The following is a 22,226-nucleotide window of genomic DNA, read 5'->3' on the forward strand; positions in this document are numbered from 1 at the left end:
CGACTATTTGAGGGAAAGTTATGCCAGTGTCTTGTAAACAATTGGGACTGTCGGACATGGAAATATTCCAACTAGTGGAGGGACAGTTATACGGGTAATTCGAGAACTAATGCGACGGTTGGAATAGGAAATATTCGGACTAGTCGGGGAAAGTTAGGCGAGTAATTCTAGAATGAATACGACGTTTGGACATGAAAATATCCGGACTAGCTGAGGGAAAGTTATGCGAGTATCATGAGAACCAATGTGGCTGTCGGGATTTAAAATACCCCGACTAGTCCAATAAAAATTAATCGAGCGCCTCTCGAACCAATGCAGCATTCGTACTTGGACTTATTACAACTGGTCGAGCAAAATGTTATGCGAGTTACGCTAGAACGAATGCGGTGATCGGACATGGGAATATTCGTCCTAGTCGAGGGAAAGTTATGCGATTGATTCTATAACAAATGCGACCGTCAGACGTAGTAATATTCCCCCTAGTCGGGGAAATTTATTCCAGTGCCTCTCGAAAAAAGCGGTTGTCGGACTAGGACTCATTCCGACTAGTCAAGGGAAACTTATGCGAGTGCTTCTCAAAACAATACGACTGCCGCACATGGAAATTCCCCGACTAGTCGAGAGAATGTTATTCAGTCGGACTAAGATGCATTCCGACTATTCGACGGACAGTTAAGCGTATGTTTCTCGAAAGAAAGTGACCGTCGGACTTGGAATGTTCCGATTTGTCGTGGAGAAGTCGTACGATTTAATCTCGATCCAATGCGACTGTCGGACGAAAATGTACCATCTTTTCTTTTTTGTTTCATCAGCAGGAAAAATCATCGTAGGCCCCCTGAGCGCTGTACTCAGGGGAGTGTCGGATTCAACACGCCTGAGAATATTCTCAGGTTCGGATCGCCTACCAACTAAAATCCTTCCGATCCTTATTAGTGACACGCTGAGTAGTGAGTGGGTGGGCGGGATCGCGCATAAGCGTATTACAAATTCGCCCTATATCCCTCCTAGGTGAGCCAGGTCGGTATTCGCCTTGCTTTCATTTATTCCTCTCCATTTATACCAATACGGCGCACTCGCGACCCACGAGCTCCCAGAGACGCAATTACTCCCTAACTATATACATATTGGCCCAATCCCCACCCCATGGTGCTCTGACCAGACCCATTCACGCCCGTATACACACACTGTATGTATACACACACTCACACCAAGATGGAAGCGATGTGTGAGCCGGACGCCGCCTGAGCCTTCGTACCGAGGTGGCCGCACTGGAGCTACATTCCTATGCGGCCTATCGTTCGCCTCCCTGTCCACATACACACTTGCACGCTCAATCATCATACATCCTTCTTCTTCGTCCGTTCCCTGCGCCTCTCAGCGTCCTCCTTTGCACGCATGACCCGCCCAGAGAAGGTCTGAAAGGCCTCCCATCCCACCGGGACGGTCATGGAGACCAGGACTATCACGGGAAGGGTTAGCTGCCCTCCCCCCGTCGCATCGATCTTCTCATTCCTAGCATCCGTCCACGCCGGGCAGTCGACCATGGTGTGCTCCGTCGTATCCTCACTCCCCCCGCAGTGGAAACAACAGTGGAATCTTCCTTATCTTATTTAATTACGCCGAGAAACAGCCATGACCGGTCATCAGCTGTGTAGTATGAAATGTCGTTCCGATAGAGAACGGCCTGGTGTGATGTCCTTCCCGATGCAGCATCCCGAACTGCGACCAGGTTGCCTACCTCAAGCTCCTGGCAGTTGCTGGTTGACGACGGTGGGTGGCCTGCCCTACCACCACCTGACATCGTCATGGAGTGGGTGTCCCTCTCACGCCCGCTTATACCTATAGCTGTATTGTCCATGATTATAAAGTAGTATTAGTGGGAGGCAAGCTCCCCAAAGGAAGGGAGAGGAACGGTAAGAAGCTAGAGAGACAGAAAGAATAGACAAAGTAATGACAGAAGAACAATGAAAGAAATAACCGTACATGCCCATTCACACACCATTCTCACAGTCCCTAACAACAAGCAGGGGTACTGTAGGAGTATTCTACTACCCCCTACCCTCAGGGGGAAAAATAAACCGTCTAGTCTTGGGGATGTTATGCGAATACTTCTCGAAACAGTGCGGCTGTAGGAATTAGATTTATTTATTCGAGGGAATGTTATGCGAGTAACTTCTGATCGAATGCGACTGTCAAGCTTGGAAATATTCCGACCAATTGGATGGAAAGTAATAAGAGTGTTTCTCGAATTAATGCGGCTGTAGGACTTGAAAATATTCGGATTAATCGAGGAACTAATCGACTAATAGAAAGTGACTCTTGATCCAATGCGGTGGTCGGACATGGACATATTCCGACTAGTCGAGGGAAAGAAACGCAAATGATTTTTGAACCAATGCGGTGGTAGTACTTGGAAATATTCCGATTGGTCGAGAGAAAGATGTGCGAATGATTCTCAAATTAAAGCGACTGTCGTACTTGAATATATCCCGACTAGTCGTGGGAAAGTCATGCGATTAATACTCGAACCTATGCGGCTGTCGGACTAGGAAAAATTACGACTAGTCGAGGGAAAGTTATGCGAGTGACTCTCGAACATATGTGACTGTCGGACTTGGAGTTTTCCCAACTAATCTAAGGAATGTTATGCGAGTGCTTCTCGAACCATAACGACAATCGGGCTTGGAAATATACTGTCTAGTCGAGGAAAAGTTATGCAAACGCTTCTCGAAAGAATGCGACCGTCGGACTAGGACATATTACGATTAGTCGTGGAAATGTCATGGCAATGACTCGCGAACAAATGCGGCAGTCGGACTTGGAAGTATTTCGACTTGTCGAGGGAAAGTTATGCAAGTGGCTCTCGAAACAAAACGACTGTCGTATTTACAAATATTCCTACCAGTCGAGGGAAATTTATACGAGTATCTTGTGAACCTATGTGACTGTCGGTGTTGGAAATCTTCTGACTGGTCGAGGAATAGTTATGCGAGTGATTTTCAAATCAACGCGACTGTTTTAATTGGACATATTTCGAGTAGACGAGCGAATTATATGGGAATGCTTTTCTATCCAATTCGTCTATCGTGGTTGCAAATATTCCGACTTGACGTGGGAAAGTTACGCTAGTAACTCTCGAACAATTGCTACTATCGAAATTGGAAATTTTCCAATTAGTAGAGGGAAAGATATGCGAGTGATTCTCAATTCAACGAGATTGTCGTACTTGGACATATCCCGCCTAGTCGAACGAATTTTATACGAGTGTCTTTCGAACAAATGCGACTCTCTTGTTTGGAAATTTTCTGCCTAGTTATGGGAAAGTTATTGAAATTTCTCTCGAACCAATGTGGCGGTTAGACTTGGTAATATACCGAATAGTCAAGGGAAAGATGTGCGACGGCCTTTCGAACCAATGCAGCTGCCGGACCTAAAAATATTTCGCCATGTCAAGGGAAAGTTATGCGAATGAATCTCGGACAAATGCTACTGTTGACTTGGAAATTTCCCGACATCTCAAGGGAATGTTATGCCAGGTCCTCTCGAACAAATACGACTAACGTACTTAGAAATATACCGTCTTTCCGAAGGAAAGAAATGCTAATGCCTCTCGTAAGGAAGCGACAGTCGAACTTGGAAATATACCGACTAGTATTGAAAAAGTCATGCAATAAACACTTGAATGAATGCGGCTGTCGGACTTGGAAATATTTCGACCTAGTTGATGGAAAGTTTTGCGAGGGCTAATCGAAACAATGCGTCTGTTGTTCTTGGAATTATTTCTAATGGTCGCGGCAAAGTGATTCGAATAACTTGTGTACCAATGCAACTGTCGGGCTTGGAAATATTACGACTTGTCGAGGGAAAGATATGCGAGTGACTTTCGCATCAAAGTAACTGTTGGACTTGGAAATGTTTTGACAATTCGATTGTAAGTTATGCGAATAATTTTTAAACCAATGTGCCTGTCGGACATGGAAATATTACGACTGGTCTAGGGAAAGTTATGCGAATGATTCTGAAACAAATGCAACCGTCGGACAGGGTAATGTTCACACAAATCGGGGAAATTTATTCCAGAGCCTCTCGATGTAATGTCGCTGTCAGACTAGGAAATAATACGACTAGTCGAGGGAAAATTATGCAGGTCACTCTAAAACAAATGCGAGTGTCGGAAATGGAAGTATCCCTTCTAGTCCAGGAAAAGATATGCGAGGGTCTTGTGAACCAATGCGGCTGTTGGACTTTGAAATATTCCGACTAGTCGAGAGAAAGTTATGCGAGTTATTCTAGAACCAATGCAACGGTCGGTCTTGCAAATATTTACTTAAGTCGGTGAAAGATATGCCAGTGCCTCTCGTACAAATGCGGCTGTACAACTAGGAAATATTCCGAGTAGCCGAGGGAAAAATTTGCAGAGTGAATCTAGATCTAATGCGACGGTCGGACATAAAAATATCGATTAGTAAATCCGAATTTATTATTTTTTATTAGATAAATAATGAATTTATTATTAGAAAAATACCGAATAGTCGAAGGAAAGTTATGCGGGTGCCTCTAGAACCAAGACGACAGTCGTACTTAGACGCATTCCGAATAGTCGAAAGAAAGTTATGCTAGTTTTATTGGAACCAATGAGGCAGACGGATTTGGAAATAATCACACAAGTAGGGGAAACTTATGCCAGTAGGTCTAGAACGAATGCGGCTATCGGTCTACGAAATATTCCAACTAGTCGAGAGATCTTTATGCGAGTATCACACGAACCAAAATGAATGTCGTACTTGGAATCATTCTGACTTGATGAAGAAAGTTTATTCGAGGGACTTGTGTACTAAAGCGGATGTCGGAATTGGGAATATTCCCAGTGGGCGAAAGATTGTTATGCGTGTTACATACGTAACACTGCGACTACCAGACTTGGAAATATTCCGCCCAGACGAGGGAGTTTGTGCGAGTCCTCTCGAACCTATTCGTTTGTTGGATTTGAAAATATTCCGAATAAACTAGGGAAAATTATGCGAAATACTTGCAAACTAAAGCGACTGTCGGAATTGGAAATATTCTGAGTAGTCGAGAGAAAATTATGTGTGTGCCTCCCAAACCAATGCAGCTGGCGAACTTGGATATGTTCCGTCTAGTCGAGGAAAAGTTAGAAGAGTGACCCTCAAACCAAAACGGCTACCGAACTTTGAAATATTTCGTCTAGTCGAAAGAAAGTTTTGTGAGTGATTTTTGAACCAAAGCGACTGACAGATATAGAAATATTCCGATTTGTCGAGAAAACGTCATGCGACTCTAATCAATGCGGCTGTCGGACCTGTAAATAACTCGACTAATCAAGAGAACTATGTGCGATTGCCTCTGGATGTAAAGCAGATGTCGGACTTGGAAAAATCCCGACTAGTCGAGGGAAATTTATGCAAGTTATTCGGGATCAAGTGCAACGCACGGACTTGAAAATCATCCGAATAACTGATGGAAAATTATGAAAGTTTCTAACGAAAACAACTTTTGTACCAGGAAACATTCCGACTAGCAATGTGAAATTTAAACGATTGCTATTCGAACCAAAACGTCCGTCATAGTAGGTAATATTGGGACTAGACGAGCGAAAGTTATGCGAGTAACTTGTAAACCAATGCGACTGTCGTGCTTGGAAGTATTCCGACTAGTAGAGGAAAAGTTATGCGATTGTCTTCCAAACCAATGCGGCTGTAGGACTTTGGAATATTCCGACTAATCGAGAGAATGATATGCGAGTTCCTCTCGAACCAATAAGGCTGCCGGACTTGGAAAATTACTGACTAGTCAATGGAAAGTTATAAGAGTGACACTCGAATCAATGCGACCGTTGGACTTGGAAATACCCCACCTAGTCGAGGTAATAATATGTGAGTGCCCTTCGAACCAAATCGGCCGCCGGATTTGGAAAAATACCGATTATTCGAGGAAACTTCTGCGAGTTCCACTCGAACCCTTGCTGATGATGGACTTGGAAATTTTCCGACTAGTCGAGAGAAAGTTATACGATGGTCTATCGAACCAATGCAGCTTTCTGACCTGGAAACATTTCGACTAGTCAAGGAAAAGTTCTTCAAGTAACGGAATTCACAGCAACTGTCGAATTTGGAAGTATTCCGACTAGTCGAAGGAAGGTTATGCGAGTTACACTAGAACAAATGCGGCGGTCAGACATGAAAATATCACTACTATAAATGGATATGTTTTGCGAGAGCCATTGCGTCTGTCGGAATAGAAAATATTCCGATTAGTCGGGGAAAGTACGCTAGTACCTCTCGAACGTTTACCGGTCTTGTAATTATTCCGACGAATTGAGGAAAAGTTATACGAATTACACTAGAAGCAATGCGACGGTCGAACCTCGACATATCCCGACTAGCCAAGGGGAAGCTATGCGAGCGTCTCGTAGAGCATTTCGACTGTCAGAGTTGGAATTATTCCAACTAGTCAAAGGAATATTATATGACTTCTGCTCGAACCAATGCAACTGGCGGACTTGGTACAATTCCGACTAATCGAGCGAAGGTTATGTGAGTGAACCAACACGACTGTCGTAATTGGAAGTATTTCGACTAGTCGAGGGAAAGTTATGCGAATAACACTATTACCAATGTAATCATAGGGCTTGAAAATATTCCAATTAGTCGTGAGAAAGAAACGCGCATGCTACTCAAAACATTACAATTGTCTGAATTAGAAATTTTCCGATTAGTCAAGTCAAACTTATGCGACTGCAACTCTACCCAAAGTGATAGACGAACTTGGAACCATTCCGACCAGGCGAAGGAAATTTATGCAGGTGCATCTCGAACCAAAGCGAATGTTGTACTTGAAATCATTCCAACTATAGGAGGAAACGTTATTAAAGTGATTTTTGATTCGAAGCAGCTGCCGGAATTTGGAATATTTCCATTGGTCGTGGGAATGTTATGCGAGTGCCACTTTAAACAAAACGAATGTCGTACTTGGAATCATCCCGACTAGATAAAGAAACGATATTCGAAAGACTTGTGAACCAAAACGGCTGTAGCAATTGAGAATATTCATAGAGGTAGAGGGAATTTTATGCGTATGCCTTTTGATCCATTGAGGATGTCGGACTTGGAAATGTACCGACTAGTGTAGAGATTTATGCGAGTAACTCTAGAACCAATAAGTCTGTCGGACTGAGAAATAATCCGACTAGTCCGAAAGAAATGCAAGTGCATAACGAAAAAATGCAACGTTCAGACTTGTTAATAATCAGATAAGTCGGAGAAAGTTAAGCAACTGCCTCTCGGACCAAAGCTATTGGCGGACTTGGAAACATTCCGACTATTTGAGAGGAAGTTATGCGAGTGCCACTCGAACCAAAGCGACTGTAAAACTTGAAACTGTTCCGATTATTCGGGGTAAATTTATGCGAATGACTTGAGAACCAATACAACAGTCAATGCTAATAGTAACAAAAATAAAATTAACGATAATTATAATAATACTAATAATAATAAAAATAATAATAATAATAATAATAATAATAATAATATACGCCATAAAAATGATAATATTAATAAAGATTTTAAAACAATAATAATAATAATTACGATAATAATGAAAATAATGTTAATAAAGATATTAATTGTAATAATAAAGATAATGATTAGTACAATTATAATAATAATAACGATAATAGTAATAATAGTAAAAGTAAAAACGATAATAATAATAATAAGAATAATAATAACAATATTAGAATAATAATAACGACGATATTTACAACGATAAGAATGAACGATATTAATTACAATAATATAAATAATAATAATAATTATAATAAAGGGAGAAATAATAACAGTAACGATAATAAAAATAATAATAATAATAACGATTATAATAAGGATAATAATAATAAGGATATAAATACAACGAGTACATTAGGAATAATTATAATAATAACGAAAATAATAGTAATAAGAATAGTGAAAATAAAAATAATAATAATAAACGAAATAATATTAATAATAATTTTAATAACGATAATAATAACAACAAAAATAATAATAACGATAATAATGTCGATAATAATAAAAAGGATAATAATAACAATATTAACATTAACGCAATATACTCACAATAACGAAAATAATAATAATAACGATAATAATGTCGATAATAAAGAACGATAATAATAACGATTATAACAACAACGATAATAATGAATATAATAATAGAAACGATAATGACAGTTTAAACGACAATAATAATAACGATAATAATAATAATAATACGAATAATGATAACAATAATAATAAAAATAACAAAAATAATAATAACAATACTAAATGTAACGATAATTTTAATAACAACAGTAATAATAACGATAATAATAATAATACTAGTAATAGCGATAATAATATCTATAATTATAGCGATATTAATAACAATAATAAAACTAACGAAAATAATAATAATAATAATAACGGTAATAATTATAATAATGTAAATGATGATAATAATGACAATAACAAAAATAATAATAATAATAACAAAAATAAAGGTAATAATAATGATAATAATTTTCTTTTACATAGGAGGTGAAATGCATTTACGCACTGGGACAACTACTTGTCCCTGGTGTCGAGCTCGTTCTATACCGATTAAAACTACTTATACTGCTGCTGGGCACTAGCCCGGGACCGTTTTCCACATTAACTTGTGCTAGGATCGTTTTCTTCGCCCTTTATGCTCGCTGCTGTCTGTTCCTACATCTTCTTTCCTATTTACTTAGCAGGTACTGTCCAGGTCACTTTTTTTCGTCTGAAGAATGTCCAGCATCCAGTAGGCTATCAAGTTCCAGCATTCCTCATTTCGGAGCATGATCTCCACTATGCCATCGGGAGTCACTTGTCCAATTTACATTTCCAACTCTCACTTGCGTTACACACAACGGTCACAGTGGAAGAAGGTATGCACCACGTCGTCTTTTGTTCCTGGGCAGTACAGACACTCCTGTGTTCTTCCCCAGCACATCTTATATAGATAGGCTCGGATGTATCCGTGTCCATTCAGGAACAGCGTCAGGTAATAGTTGGTCTCACCGTGCCGCCAATCTATCCACGTCTTCAGGTCTTTGATCAATCTCGCGGTCCAACGTCCTGTCGAGTCGTGTTCCTAGGACGTCTGCCAGTTCCGAAAGGTCTTTTCTTTCTCCTCTTTGCTTTGTACCGCATTTCGAACCTCGGTTTTTCTAAGGTGCACCGCTTTACGTTCTTTCATTAAGAGCGCAATTTGTATGACTCCATAGATTACTAGTATGGCTAGTTAGGACACCGTTCTGTACACTGAGGCTATCTTAAGTGCTGCTCACTTTTGTACCTGCGCAAGGCTTTCCCGGTACGACTTATTGCTAAACGAGTCCGCCCAAACTTCAGCACCGTAAAAGAAAACTGACTGTACCGCGGTCATTGGCGATGGGCGCTTACTGGCTTTGGGCCCGGTGACGTTGACCATAGACCAACTCAGGAAAATAACGCCGTTTGCAGCTTTATTCGCAATTTGTTGGATCTGCGCCCCGAAGCTCAGCCTGCAGTTAATCATGATTCCCAAATACCTAATTGCCGGCTTGGACTCCACTGCTATATCTACAACTTGCAAAGGGAGGGTGATGTTTATTTTCCTCAATTTAATGATAACAATTTCCGTTCTTTCGAGAACTGACAGCAGGCCGTGGTCTGCCATCCAGCCGTTTATCGTCCGCATGACTTTGTTAAGCTTTACCTGAGTCAGTTCAACATCTCTTGCCATGATTATACCCGCGATGTCGTCCGCATATCCCACAAAGAGCATCTCTTCTAGCATTTCGATCCTCAACAAACTGTCGTATGCCATGTTCCAGAGATTTTGCCCGAGGATTGATCCCTGGTCCACTCCGGCGGTTACCTTCATTTTTCTCTGCCCCTCTGTGGTCTGATACTTTAGTGTTTCTCAGGTAGTCATCAAGCTTGCGCTGGAGATACTTCAGTACTTGAATGTTTGTTCCAGCGCATGCATGATGTCACCCCATCTTGCCGAGTTAAATAATATCTTTACGTCAAGCATCACCAGTAGGACTACTTGACGCGAGTGCCAGTTGTACGCCGCTTTCCGCACTGATTCTGTGATTTCCTGGATCGCGTTGATTCTAGCAGTTTACATGCCTTGTCGAGCATGCATAATGGCTGATAAGACGATGGCATCTTTTGGTCTCCTTTCCCTTACCGATGAGCAAAAGGCACGCTGTTTTCCATCGCGATGGGAAAAGTACAGTTGTTAAACAGGCATTGTACGCCTTTAACAGTAGACCTGGATTTTGCTGTACTACTATTTACAGCACCTCATTTGGTATGCCACCGGGACTTGGTGCCTTCTTTTTTCGTAAGATTCGGGCCGTCCTCTCTAGCACTTCTGCGCTGATGGGGTGAATAGTCCTCTTCTTGGCCAAAGTCTATCTCTGGCCTGGTCGAATGTGCCTGAAGGAGGATACCCACGATGCTTCTTATGATGGTCGTGTCCATGACTTGTGACGGTCTCAGGGCCCTGAGCTTCTGGGTTACAATTTTGTATACCAGTCCTCATGGCTCCTTACTGATATCCTCCCTTAACTTCCTCCAGCAGCCAACCTTGCCTTTGTTCTTGGCCCGGCGCAGTTGCTTTATCGTGGCCTTATATTCCACAGAATTGGCGACAGCTTCGCTCCCTTTCCTTGTTTGTTGTGCAACTCGTCTCAATTTTAGGCAATTTCGGCACATCTACGCGATCTCTAGAGTCTACCAGTATGCAGATCGCTTGCCGTAGCGAGGTCTCTTGTACGGTATGGTGGATTAGCAAGCCGTGACGGTGTGGCGGGTAGTAACTCCAATAAGTGTTTTTGTCGAGACCTTCACTGTTGCTTCGGGTTCTTCGGTAATTTCTATTTCCCGAGATATTGTTTTAATGAATTTTCCGGAGTCCATCTTGTGAACGTTCTATCTACTTGTAGTCGTTTTGCCTTCACCGCCTCTCCGTGAATCTCCGTATACACTAAAGGTAACTTAATGGTTATCGTTTCCAGTGTAGACGTCAATCACCTTCCACTACTCGAACCGCTGTAATAGGACCTCATTTGAGAGAAAGATGGCCGGAATCGTCTCAGGGTACCCGGGGCGCCGGAAGGTTGTAATCGAGCCAATGATCAAGACATATCCCTATTCTGGCTGCTATTTCCACCACGCATTTGCTTCTTGAGTTTTGTTGCAGCATTCTCCACTCGACCGCCTTAGCATTGAAGTCATCGGCCTCCAATATGTTAACTCTTGTGTTCCTGACTATTTCATTCAGCATGTCAATTTTTTCCCGTAAATCGTGGATGAGTTCGTTTAGTGTGAAGTAACAACTAAAATAAATAACCTCCCGAATTTTAATCCAAACAAAGCCATCGTGACTTCCGTGACTCTGTACTGGTATCTTGCTTGGTTCCAGGATCCAGATGGCCGAAGTGACGTGAGGATCAGAGAACCTTAAGGACGAATTCTTGTTCCAATATTGTTCACTGATCAACTGCAGATCTGCACTCTTCTCCTGGGCCAGCTGACACAGTATAACATACCGTTGTCGGTATTGCTCTTGTTCAAATTTACTTATAGTATTCGCGTTATCGCAGGAGCTTTTGTGGCATTATTGAGAGCTTTCTTGAAGATGCTACAATGCTCGATCCAGAACCGTGGTCACCTTCGAGTCTTTCTTGTCCATTATCCGCCACCGTAACATACACTTTACCTGAGTCAGTTCAACATAACATACAGATTTCCGGGATCAGGCACTCCCACACTTGATGGTTAGCTTTACCACATTAGGTAAAAACAAGCAGAGCATGCTTCTCTCCGAGCACTCGCAGTTCCGAACGGAATGCCCATATCCAAGACATCTATAACACCATGAGGTGTTATAGATGTGTTTCCCGCCCTTTGCCTTTTTCTGCAGTTGACCTACCCTACCTTAATATGCTCCGACTTTAAAAGTTGGCTTGCTCCATGCTCGCTAACCTATACGACGGCCATTTTGAGCCCTCTCCAGTTTATTTTCGTCGTCCAAATCATCATTTTTTCTTCAGAGCCCATCTGTATGTCCCTCCTGATCGCTTCTTCCATTTCTCGGGCAGTGCTTAAGCTATCGAGGTCTGTAATCTCTATCGTCACCCCAGATTCTAGATCGCGGACTATCTCCTTGTGGTGACACATCCCTAGGATGTGTCTAAGTGTATCTAAGAAGGCGGCCTTGTGTGAAACTACTCAAATCCAGAAACAAATCCCTCGTCCTTATTTAGCGGATTGATCTCACATATGATTCCGGCTCGTCCGATTTAGTTCTGCTACGGATTTCCTCGAGCAAGTCTGCATAGATTTTTTCTCCATTCAGACTGATCAGTGGGGCCTCCAAGCGAGGCACTGTTCGCCTTTGTCTATTCTAATTTTCAATTGGCATTTTTTGACTTTCTTACGTTCGCCGGGTACTTAAGCATGTCTTAGCTGATTTTTTTTTGGTTTCCGTCTTCCTTTGGCTACCTCCGTCCAGGCAGGAATGGGAAGCGCATCGTCCTTCTTTTTTCGGCCTTCTCCTCTACCGAACTCGACCCTGCTCGTTTTTGTTGGCCCCTCGATTTTTTCGCCCTGGAATGCCATACCACGTGATTTATCACATGCCGTTCATCTATGTTGAGCCCATCCGGAAAGTTCTGTGGCCTTCCAGAAGACTCGCAGGTGAGCAACGACATACAAGGCTTTTCCCAATAGCACGATGCATTTCTTGACATCTGCAGTGATATATCTTTGCCGCTCTGTTGCAATTTTATGGTCCTCAGTATCACTATGCATTTGGCTAATTCCTTTTCTTCTTTTTTATCCTCGTACACGGTATGTGGTCAGCGATTGATAAACCTGTAACATGATTTTCCCGGAGTCATCCATTTTTCGCATAGCCACTTTCTTTCCTCTCTACCTCTTTTTTCTTTCTGAAATATCCCTTTGATCGGCGTGTCTGATAGTGTTCGCACGATCTATGATCTCCTTTTAAAAGGATTGTTCCTGCTTGTAGCTTTTCTAATCCAATGCCAACAAAGATAGCCACGGCATAGTACTGCAGCAAATGACGAAGGCAGCGGGACTGCTTGGGCATCCTTCCAGCAACCGTTACTAGGAAGCCCATCATCTGCAGCATAACTATATTCTTCCTCAATGCTACCCATAATTGAATTCTTATTTCGGGTGTCCGTCCCATAGATATTTTTGGTCCACACTGGAATACCCGGTATCATTCATATATTCAAAGTGTCCCTTATCCGCCACATAGGGAGGGGCTCAATGGGGGAATAGCAAACCCACACATTATGTTTAATAATAATATTAATCATAATAAAGATAATAATAATAATAACCATAATAATAATTACGATAATAAAAAAATAATGATAATAATAACGGGAATAATAATAACAATAACAATGACAATAATAAGAATAACCATGATAACAATATTATAAATAACGATAAGTATAATAAAAACAACAATAATAATAATTATTATTATTATTATTATTAATATTATTATTATTATTATTATTATTATTATTATTATTATTATTATTATTATTATTATTATTCCCCCTGTGGGTAGGGGGAAGTAGAATACTCCCACAGTACTCCCTGCTTGTCGTAGGAGGAGACTAAAAAAGACTGTGTGAATGGCGTGTGAATGTTCTTGTTCGGCTATTTCTACCTTTGTTCTTCTTTTGTATCTTTTTCTATTCTTTCTCTCACTCTCAAGCTTCCTCCCGTTCCTTTCCTTTCCTTTGGGGAGCTTGCCTCCCAATAATTAATTATATTTCTTATGATGGATAATACAGAAAAAGGTAAAAGCGGGCGTGGGTGGGATACCCATGCCACGGCGATGTCAGGTGATGTTAGGGCAGGCCACTCGCCGTCGTCATCAAACAACTGCCAAGTGCTTGGGGTAGGCAACCTGGCCCCAACTCTTGATATTGCTACAGGAAGAACACCACAGGTAGGCGACCTGGCCTGCGGTGTGTCTACGGCGCCAGGAAGGGTAGGATATGAGGAAAGCCACTTGGAGGAGTGGCAATTGGCTGCCAAGGCCGTAGATAGCACAAGGTTCTCCGGCCTGACGTCACCTATCCAGCCTGCGTTGGGGACATCATAAGATGGAGAGAGTGAGAAACTCGCGCAAGCGAAAATACTCCTTGCGAAAATGAAGGAGGCTATTACTAGACAGCCCAACGTAAACAACGCTATTAGGCAAGGGCTCCCAGAACTGGAGGACATCATAAACAGCCTCGAGTTCATTTAAAAATCTCGAACAATGGTCAATAAGCGAGCGAGGACCCTCGCCTGAGTTTCTCAGAGCCCTTGGGCAAATTCTGTAATTGATGCTGGCGCTATTAAAAGAGTAGCCACAAGCCCGCCGTAATTGCCTCAAGAAAGCCTCAAAAGACCAAGGCAAGAGACGACTACGACCGAAGCCACCAAGTGGACGGAGGTCGTTAAGAAAAGATATTATAAAGATAAACCAGCGACGAAGGTGATGAATCTCCCACAGCAGGAGAAAAAGAAGCCTAGGATATCGGAGGACAGGCCGAGAAAGAAAACAAGGCCGGACGCGATCCTCCTGAAACCTGTGCAAGGTAAATCTTACGCAGACGTAGTCGGAGTAATCCACCAGCGCCTCAAGACCAGCGGAACAGGGGTAGACGTTAGATCGGTCCGGCTGACCAAAACTGGAGGAGTTCTCCTCGAAGTTAAAAAGACCACTGCGCATATCAGGGCCTCATTCGCAGAAACCCTGAGGAAAGAAGTTAGAGAAACGAGCAGCATCACGGAACTGAGCTGCTAGAGCTACGCTGGAGATACGGGACTGCGATTGCTGCACATCGGTGGTAGAAGTCGAGGAGGCCCTAACGAGGACCCTGTCAGACTACGCGGGGAAACTCGAAGTTAAAATGACGAACCCCAACGCGAGACAACAACGCCTGGCCCTCGTCAAAATAGAAGAGGAAGCAGCTGCGAAGCATTTGAAGGCAGGCCGAGTGCTGGTCGGCTTCGTCAGCTGCAGGGTTAGGCGTAGAGCAGAAGTGAGGCGATGCTACCGCTGCCTCGACTATGGCCACCATAGCACTTCGTGCAAGGGCCCTGATCACAGTAAGTTTTGCTATTTCTGCGGCGGCACGAGGCACAAGATCAAAGACTGTAAGGACAGCGAGCCTACCTGCTTCTTGTGCTCAAATAGCGTTGCTGAATCTAAGAAGCACTTGGCGGGATCATGAGCCCGCAAAACTTTCCAAGAGGCACATGCAACAGTCAACAAGAAGAAGACAAGATGAAAGTACTTCAGGGTAATCTCAATAGGAGCAGGACGGCGTACCACCTCCTAACCCAGCTCTGCTCTGATAAACAAGCTGATATTGTTTTAATCAGCGAACAGTACCAGGACAGAGCGGGATTAGGATGGTATGCAGACGAATTGGGCACCGCGGCCATCTGGATCCCAGATCCCCGACACATACATGTGTCGGATCAAGGATCCGGATGTGGTTACGTTTGGGTGAAACACAACCCGACGACCTATGTCAGTGTATATCTCACCCTGAACGACCGGATAGACGACTTCCAGACTAAACTGGACGATCTTGAAGTCGCGCTGCGGGAAATGCAAGGGGATCTCATTGTGGCTAGAGACCTCATTGCCAAAGCTCTCGAATGGGGGGGGGGGCCAGGCCGGACTCAAGAGAAAGACGTATCATGAAGTTGGTGTCGAGACTAGAGCTATCAGTTCTCAACACAGGCTCGACACCAACCTTCTGTAGGCCTGGCTACAGAGAGACGATCCCGGACGTTACTCTAGCCAACGAACAACGTCGTGGGGGTAATCCCGATAGACCTACTAGCCCAGGAGAGACAATTCATCCACCAGGAAAGTCCCGTTTTGGGTAAGGAGGAGGCATCAATGCTCGCCAGGTCTACCAGCATCGAAATCTGGCAAAGCAGATAGGAGCAGGAAACTAGGGGCAGATGGACTGCCCGACTGCCAGTCGAGAAAATGCTGCGAGGGTAGAAGGAGTGGAGCAGGGTTGCCTGCTACGTGAGGGCAATCTTACGTAATAAGAAGAAGGAGATGGGCGGCCCATAGTAGTGCCATCAACGTTGCTCCAGGTTCCTGCCACGTAGAGCCGAATTGAAGGAGTCCAATTAATTGGACATGATGTAGTGGCGCCATCCCGAAGTAATGTCACATGACGGTGCCTGGATGGTTTCACCATGCCACTAGGGTGGATATGAGTTTAGTCGGTAGCGCCTATTTCAACGGTGAGCCCGACACTCCAGGGACTTTAACGGGGGACCCAAATGGTAAAGGGTTCCTCTAGGGTCCCTGGGACAGTGCGTAAAGTTTGGCATTCTCAGACCATCAAAAAAAAATTATTATTAATAATGTTATAATATTTATAATTATTGTTATTATTATCGTTATTAAAACTATTATTATTATTATCGCTTTTGTAATTTTTATTAGTACTGGTATTATTAATATTATTATTATTATTATTATTATTATTATCGTTAATATTGTCAATGTCATTATTTTGTTTTGGATATTATTATATTGAATATTATTATTCTTATTATTATTATTTTCGCTATCATGATTATTATTATTATTGCTATTATTATGATTATTGGTATTACTGTCGTTATTATTATTATAATTTTTACTATTATTATTATTATTATTTTTGTTAATATTATAACTATTATTTTTATTGTAGTTATTACCATCATTATTATTAATATTAATATTATATTCGTCAATAGTATTATTATTATTATCGTTATTATTATTATTATTAGTATTATTATTATTTTCTTTATTATTATTATCGTTATTTTTATTATCGTATATTATCATAATTATGATTATCGTTGGTATTATTATGATTATTATTATCTTTGTTATAATCATCGTTTTTGTAAGTATTATAAATATAGTGGTTATTATTACTATTAATTTTTGTTATTTTCATTATGGTAATAATTATTATTATTATCGTTATTATTAATAATATTATTGTTAACGTTACTATTATTGCTATTATTATCGTTATTATTATTATTATTATTATTATTATTATTATTATTATTATTACTATCGGGTTTATTGTTATTATTATAATTATCTGTATTAGTATTATTATTAGTATTATCGTTATTATTAATATTATTTTTATTATCGTTGGTATTAATATTATTTTTATTATTATCGTTATTATTATCATCCTTACTATTATTGTTGTTATAATTTTCGATATAATTATAAACCTTATTATTATTATTGCTATTATCATTGTTATTATTATTATTTCCGTCATTATGGTTAACGTTAATTATAATCGTTATTATTAACCTTTATTATAATTATTATTCTTATAATTTTTACTCTTAACATTGTTATTATTATTATTATTATAATTATCATATATTGTTGTCATTATTTTTAATATTATTGTTATTGTTATTATTATCTTTATTAATATTATTATTTTTATTATTGTAAGTACATTAACAATAATTATTTTTTTTCTTACGTAGGAAGTGAAATGCATTTATGAACAGAGAAGTACTTGTTCCTAGTGTCGGATTCATTTCCTTACCGACTAAAACACCTTCTACTGTCGTCGTTTGTTCCTGAACATTACACACATTTATGTCTCTTTCCCCGGCCCATCTTATATAGATAGGCACGGAAGTATCCGTGTCCGCTCTGGAACTGAGTTAAGTAATAATTGGTATCACCGTGCAGCCTCCCCGTCCACGTGTTACGTCTTTGATCAATGTCGCGATCCAGCTTCCTCTTGAGTTGTGTTCCCAGGACACGAAAGCCGTCTGCCAGCACCTGAATAGTCTTTTTTCTTTCCTCTTTGCTTGGTGCCGTCGTTACAACCTCGGTTTTCCTGAGGTGTACCGCTTTAAGTTCTTTCGCCAAGGGCGCAATTGGTATGACTCCAGCGATTACTAGTATCGCTGGTTCGGACGCCGTCCTGTACGCAGAGGCTATCCTCAGTGCTGCTCTGCTCTGTACTAGCGCCAGGCATTCCCGTTACGACTTTATGCTAAGAGAGTCCGCCCACACATCAGCACCGTAGGGGCGGACTGACTCGACCGGGGTCATTAGCAATTGGCGCTTACTTGCTTTTGGCCAGGTGACGTTGGTCATAAGCCTACTTAGGGAATTAACCCCCTCCGGAGCTTTATTCGCAGATTGCTGGATCTGCGCCCCGAAGCTCAGTCTATAGTCTATCATAATACCCAGATACTTGATTTCAGGCTTGGGATCCACTACTATGTCTCCAACTTGCAAAGGAAGGGTGATGTTTATTCCCCTCTTTGTAAAGATAACAATTTCCGTTTATTCGAGAGTTAGTAGAATGCCGTCGTCTACCATCCAGCCGTTGGCAATCTTAATGACTTGGTTCAGCTTTAGTTGAACTAGTTCACTATTTATTTATACACAGCAATGAAGGCCACGAAAATCCCACTAGGAGCGTCTCTTCTGGCATTTCGTTCCACAGCCATCTGTTGTATGAAACGCTCCAAAAGTCCGGCCCGAGGATTGATGGGCCGCTCCGGCCGTGATCTTCATTCATCTCTGCCCTTCTTTGGTTTGATCCATTAGCGTCCGGTCTCTCAGGTAGTCATCAAGTATACGCAGGAGATACTTCGGTACTTGGAAGGTATGTTCCAGTGCATGCATGATGTCACTCCATCTTGCCGAGTTGAATACGTTCTTCACGTCAAGCGTCAGTAGGACTATTCCACGTGAGTGCTAATTGTTGTCCACTGCTTTCCGCACTGCTTCCATGATATCTTGAACAGCGTTGATTACCAATCGCCCCGATCTGAATTCGTACTGTTTCGGTGACAGGTCGACAGCGGTCTCAATCGCGGGACTCAACCTCGCCTTTATCAGCTTTTCAGCAGTTTGCCTTTTGTGTCAAGAATGCACAACGGCCGATAGGACGATGGCAGCATTTGATCTCCTTTGTCCTTACCGATGAGCACGAGGTGCGCTGTTTTCCATCGCGATGGGAAAATTCCATTTGTTAAGCAGGCATTGTATGCCTCTAACAGTGGGCCTGGATTTAGTTGGACTATTATTTTCAGCCTTGATTGGTATGCCGTCGAGACCTGGTGCCTTCTTGTTTCGTAAGATTCGGGCCATCCTCTCCAGCTCTTCAGCGCAGAAGGGAAGACAGTCCTCTACTTAGTCAAAGTCTACCTCCTGCGTGGTGGGGTGTGACGGGAAGAGGGTACCCACGATGTTTTCTATGGTGGTTGTATCCATGACTTGGATCGGTCTCAAGGCCCCGAGCTTCTGGTTTACAATTTTGTAGTCCAGTCCAAATGGGTCCATACTGATATCCTCCACGAACTTCTTCCAGCAGGCGACCTTGTTATTAATTATGGCCCGGCGCAGTTGCTTTTTCACGTCGCTGTGTTCCGCAGATTTGGCGTTTGCTTCTCTTCCTTTCTTTGCCCGTTGTGTAGCTCGTCTCAACTTCAGGTACTTTCGGCGAAGCTCCGTGACCTCTGTAGTCCACCAGTATGCAGGTCGCTTGTAGTGACGAGGTCTCTTGTGCGGTATAGCTGACTCGCATGCCGTGACAATGTAGCGGATCGTAGCTTCGACAAGTGTTTCGGTCGCAGGCTTCCCTGTTGCTTAGGGTCCTTCGGTAACTTCTATTTCTCGGGATATTGCTTTAATGAATTTTCCGGTGTCCATCTTGTGAACGTTTCATTTGCGTGGAGTCGCTTTGTCTTCTCTGCCTCTCCACGATTCTCCGTATAAACTGAAGATAATGTATTGGTGATCGGTTCCAATGTAGTCCTCGATCACCTTCCACTCCTTGATCCGAGATAACAGGCCCTCATTTGCGAAGGAGATGTCCGAAATCGTCTCAGTGTACTCGCAGCGCCGTAATGTTGTGGTAGAGCCAACGTTATAGACATAGAGTCTATAACTGTTCTGGCTACAATTTCCACCACGTATATGTCTCTCGAGTTTGATGTGGCATTCCCCTCTCGACTGCCTTAGCATCGAAGTCGCCGGCCACCAAAATGTTAGATGTTGTGTTCCGGACCACTTCCTCGAGCATGTCTATTTTTTATCGGAATTCATGGATGAGTTCGATTGGTCTGAGATAGCAACTAAAATGAGTAACCTGCTCCCTTTTCATCCAAACAAAGCCACAATAGCTTCCCAGCCTCTTTACTGGTATCTTGCTTGGCTCTAGAATTTAAATGGCCGCTGTGCCGTGAGAATCAGAGAACCATTAGGACAATTTTTTGTCCCATTTTTGTTCACTGATCAAGAGCAGACCAGTCCTCTTCTCCTGGGCCAGCTGATACAGTAGCTCGTTGGTAATCTTGTTCCTGTTCAAGATTGCTTGTAATATTTGCGTCATCGCAGGAGCTCTCTGGCATTATTGAGAGCTTCCTTGAAGATACTACAAAGTTCCGATCCAGGAGCAGTGTCACGCTCGGGTCGTTCTTGTCCTTTATCCGCTTCCATGCATAACATATAGTTTTCAGTGACCAGGTACTCTATCACTTGATTGTTAGCCCTATCACCTTTGTAGCAGAGCTTGCTTATGTCCGGGCCCTTGCAGTTCTGGGTGGTATGTCCATAACCAAAACACTCTCCAGTTGGTTTTCTTGGTCCAGATCTTCATTTTCTCTATAAGTGCCCACCTGTGTGTCCCTTCTGATTGTTTCCTCTACATCTTGGGCAGTGGTTAAGCTATCGTGATCTCTAACATCTATCGTCACTACAGGTTCCAGATGGCGGACCGTAGCCTTGTCCCTTAGGATGTTTCTAAGCGTGTCTACGAAAGTTTTTAGTGCCCCTGCCCAATTCCAGGAGAACATCCTATGTCCTTGCTTGGCTGATCGACCTCACCTCTGCCTCCGAATCCTCAGGTTTAGTTTAGGGTTTTCCCCGAGCACGTCCGAATAGGTTCTTCCACCATTAGGCTTGATTAGGAGGTCCTCCAGCAGAGGCTTTGAACGCCTTTGTATATTCTTCTTTTCATTTGGCCTTTTTTGGTATTTCTCACATTCGCCGGGTCCCTAGGCGGAAGTCTTCGCTGATTTCTCCTTTTGCTTCCGTTGTCTTTTGGTTACCTACATTCAGGTAGGGATTAGCGCTTCCTCCTTTTTCTTTTTTCTGACATTCCTCTCAACCGGATACGACGCTACTGGTTTTTTGTCGGCTTCCTCTAATGCTTCACCCTGGGATGCCAGACAATGCGCTTTATCACACGCCTTTTATATGTGTTGAGCCTTTCAAGAAAGCTTTGTGGCCATCCACGAGGCTCGAAAGTGAGGAACGACATCCAGGGCTTCTCCTGTCAGTACGATGCCTTTCTTGACAACTGCACCGATATTTCTAATGATAACGATAATAATAATAATATTAATAATAATAATCATAATAATAGTAATAAAAGAGTAATAACAATAATAATAATAAAAATAGCAATAAAATAGCGATAAAAAAGCGGTAAAATAGCGATAATAATTATAAGGATAGTAATAATAAATATATTCACAATAATCACAATAACAACCATGATAAAAATAATAACAGTTTTAACAATACTAACAAAAATAACAATAAGGATAATATTAATAATGGTAACAATGATACTATAATAACGATCATCACAATCATAATTAATAATAACAATAATGATAATGATAACAATAATAAAAATAATAATAACTAAAACAATAATATCAATAATGATAATGATAACAATGATAACAATAATACCAAGAATACCAATAATAAAAAAAATAAAAATAATGACAATACTAACAATAATAAAAATAATAATAACTAAAACAATAATAACAATAATGATGATGATAACAATGATAACAATGATAACAATAATACCAATAATAAAAATAATAATAATAATAACAATAATAAAAATATTAACAATAATAACAATAATAACAATAATAACAACAATATCAATAATCGTAATAACAAGAATAATGACAATAATACCAATAATTTTTCTTTCTTTTATTTTGTGATGGTCTGAGAAGGCCAATCATTACGCACTAACCCAGAGATTC

General features: G+C 41.5%; 1 protein-coding gene across 1 annotated transcript; it reads right to left on the reverse strand.

Annotated features, from left to right (window-relative positions):
* Nucleotides 1-17,772: 17,772 nt before the first annotated feature.
* LOC124431019 lies at nt 17,773-18,724 on the reverse strand. The gene is made up of 3 exons (XM_046978379.1): nt 18,617-18,724; nt 18,267-18,462; nt 17,773-18,158 (listed from the first exon to the last, which is right to left on the reverse strand). The coding sequence occupies exons 1-3, from the start codon at nt 18,722-18,724 to the stop codon at nt 17,773-17,775; spliced, it is 690 nt and encodes a 229-aa protein (XP_046834335.1).
* Between the last annotated feature and the right edge of the window lie 3,502 nt (nt 18,725-22,226).

The sequence above is a fragment of the Vespa crabro genome, chromosome 20 (genome assembly GCF_910589235.1).
Source record: "Vespa crabro chromosome 20, iyVesCrab1.2, whole genome shotgun sequence".
NCBI classification, from domain to species: Eukaryota; Metazoa; Arthropoda; class Insecta; order Hymenoptera; family Vespidae; genus Vespa; species Vespa crabro.